Source organism: Plectropomus leopardus, chromosome 1, assembly GCF_026936395.1.
Source record: "Plectropomus leopardus strain MGB_pleo_1.0 chromosome 1, ASM2693639v1, whole genome shotgun sequence".
NCBI lineage: Eukaryota > Metazoa > Chordata > Actinopteri > Perciformes > Serranidae > Plectropomus > Plectropomus leopardus.
Genome location: NC_142176.1, coordinates 36,524,394 through 36,527,495, shown reverse-complemented (window position 1 = coordinate 36,527,495; position 3,102 = coordinate 36,524,394). Strand labels below are relative to the sequence as shown.

At 42.2% G+C, this 3,102-nt stretch overlaps 1 protein-coding gene across 1 annotated transcript; it reads right to left on the bottom strand.

Annotated features, from left to right (window-relative positions):
- Positions 1 to 1,489: 1,489 nt before the first annotated feature.
- Positions 1,490 to 2,517, bottom strand: LOC121942931 (high choriolytic enzyme 1-like). Its single transcript, XM_042486244.2, has one exon. The coding sequence runs from the start codon at positions 2,454 to 2,456 to the stop codon at positions 1,683 to 1,685; it is 774 nt and encodes a 257-aa protein (XP_042342178.2). The 5' UTR covers positions 2,457 to 2,517; the 3' UTR covers positions 1,490 to 1,682.
- Positions 2,518 to 3,102: the final 585 nt, after the last annotated feature.

Below are 3,102 nucleotides of genomic sequence, written 5' to 3'. Positions count from 1 at the left end.
CAACAGGCGAGATGCATTGATCTTCAGTCAGGATGTGTGTGATGCACTAGTTCCTGTTTAAAGAAATTACATCGACGTGAAATATACAACACTACAATGTTGTCATAAAAATCAACTTAAAAAGCAAAATATATGTTTTATCTTAAAGGATAAGGTTAGGAAATGTATATTTTTGTTATCATCAACAAATATCTCAATACTTTGACTCCTCCAGCATGTCTTGGCACTCAGCCCACTGCTCACTCTTTCCTGCTGATGAGGTTCAATAGTTGGCCTTAAGCCGACAGTTTCAGCTTTGTAAATATGGCAAAATATTTTCCTGAAACTGCTTGGCGCAGTTTGATATGCATTTGTTTGGGAATATTTTCAGCTGCAGAAAACTCTTCGATAAATGGCCTACATATTTGGTTCTCCAGTGGAAGGGTTCCCAATGTTTTTTTGTCAGATCAGATGACCTTGAGTACCCGCTTTCATGTTCTGAATGTGTAATATAGCCACTGGGTGTAATATTTAGCTACTGGTGATGAAATGAATATAGCCTATTGTTACAAAAAAATAATAATTTGTCAATATTCGGTTTGGTTAAGTTTGCATGCCACTGGGACGACCACTGGGGATGTCCAACGATGAAAGTTTTAACCATTTGTTCATTATTTTTAGCTATCTTTCTAACTGTTAACTATTAGCTACATTTAGCTATGTTTTCCAACCATAGCCTATTATTATATTAATTAGCTTTTTCAAACAATCATCCATGACCTTTACTTAATAAATATTTATCCATTAGCCCTAGTTTTAGCCCTTTCAACCATGTATCCATTAATTTTAGCAAGCTGTTTAAAACGTTGTCCATTACATATAGCTAACTTTTAGATAGCTATTTATTTATTGATTGTTGCTAGCTATTTAGACCTTTGTCCATTTTAGCCAGCTATTTAAACTATTTATTCATTAATCATGGCTACCTATTTAGATCCTTTTCTGTTTCGTTTAGCTAGCAAGGCTCAACCATTTATCCATGAATTACAGCTAGCTTTTTACATCTTTGTCCATTACTTTTAATTAGCTAGGCTCAACCAATTATCCATTAGCCTACGTTTAGCCAACTGTTTCAACTTTTCTGCATGTTTGCTCAAGTTTTTATACATTTTTAAGTTCAACAAATGTTTTTCACGTATAATTTCGGGTTTATCAATTTTGAGCCCACCCCCAGTGTTTGGACCGCCAGATCTAGTATTCATGGCAGCAGGTCAGTGGAAATGGGTCTGACTTAAAACATTAACTACATAAAATAAGCTACTGTGTTCATTTATGGTAAAGAAAGAAGGATAACAATTGAGGTCGATGACAGAGAGGATTGAGCCACATAAAGCTTTGAATACACAAACAACACTTGTTGGTAGGATTAATACATTGTTGGTTCTGGTCTTTTCAGGGGATTTGTAGACAACAACAAAAATAGAATAGAACCAGAATATCCTTTAAATGAAAACCCGTGGGATTACATTGTGGAGGTTCTGTAAAAATACAGAAATAAACAACACAAACAAAAATTGCATGTTTGCTTTGATTTTATAATGTACAGTATTGTAAGACTCGCAGACCCCGTTTTAGATTCTGCTTTCTGCTTATTAATGATTTTTCTAAAAAAGTAGCTACTTGTTTTAAGGAATGACACATCATTAGCAGCCGTAGAGTGCGTTGATCCTGGCGATGTCCCAGTAGGACATGCCCTGCCTCTGGCCGATCTGGACGTTGGGGTCGGGGATTGGGGTGATGGAGTCTTTCCCGTACTGGATGGAGAAGGCTGTTCTTCCGTAGTGCATGATGGAGGAGTAGTCGTAGGGAGTGTTGAGGTTGTTGGTGCTCTGCTTGTAGAAGTTGTAGGCCATCTGCGGGTCGATGTTCTCCCAGTTGATCCTGACGTAGTAGTCGCGGTCGCTCCTGGTCTGTTCGTGCTGGAAGCCCAGAGCGTGGTTGATCTCGTGCTGGATGATGCCGTGGTAGAGGCAGCCCTGCCTGTTGAGAGAGAGCACCTGTCTGCCTCCCGCTCTGCCCAGGGCCGAGAAACATCCGGCTCTGTTCTCGATGCTGATGTAGTCGTACTCGCTCTGACGGGGGACGAAGCGGAGGCAGGTGCGGCTGTGGAAGGACTTCATGGCGTTGTCGATGAGCTGCCTCTCCCAGCTGGTGAAGTCACTGCTCACGGTGAAGGGGATCATCACCAAGCCGTTGGAGGCTTTCCTCCACAGGCAGTTCTGGGACCAGCACATCAAGGCGTTTCTGGTTGTGGGAGCCAGCAGGTCTCCTTCCAGCAGGAGCTCATCTGTGCCGTTGTTGGTGGTCAGAATCCTGGTGGTGATGTCCACGGTGTCTTCGCCTGCCTCCTCCTGGAGAGGAAGTGCCTGAGAGAGGCCGAGCAGGAGCAGCAGCAGCAGGCTGGCAGAGAGAGTCATCTTCAGGGTCGCTCTGGAGGTTGTGGAGCTTCTGTGGAGAGACTCCTTCAAGTTTGATGTCTGACTCAGTTCAGTCCAGGGTCTTTATACTCTCCTCTGCAGGTGTGTCTGCAGGAGGATTATGGGTTGGGGTCCACACTGCTAGGCCTGAACAAACCTCTGAAGGGAGGACTCCACAGACAAACCTACTTTTTAAACATTGTGTCTAATCCCCTCAAAGCTTATTTAGCCATTTTATCCTCTTAGCTCCTTAACCACACCGAATTCCGTTTGTTTTATTTTCCTTTGGTTTTACAAATGGCTTTCATCAACCTTTACCAAAGTATATATGTTCAAATTAAATGTGTGACCCAAATACAGTTTCTTCACTCTCTGATGACCTGCGTAATTGAAATCCCCTGTGCGTCTCTGATGACAAGCTGTTAAAGTTGTAGCAAAAGCTGCGTGTCCCTCTGTGAGGATGATAGACGGCCTATTGAAACTCTTGCATATGTAGAAGATGGTAATAGGTTCCTGTGGGACATGTTGCTGTGGCCGTGCCCGAGACGGCTCTCTATAGTCAAAAAATGAATACTAAATTGTATGAAACAGACCTATTGTACAAAACCATCATGGCATAAAAGTAACATCTGTTTACTGATGCATG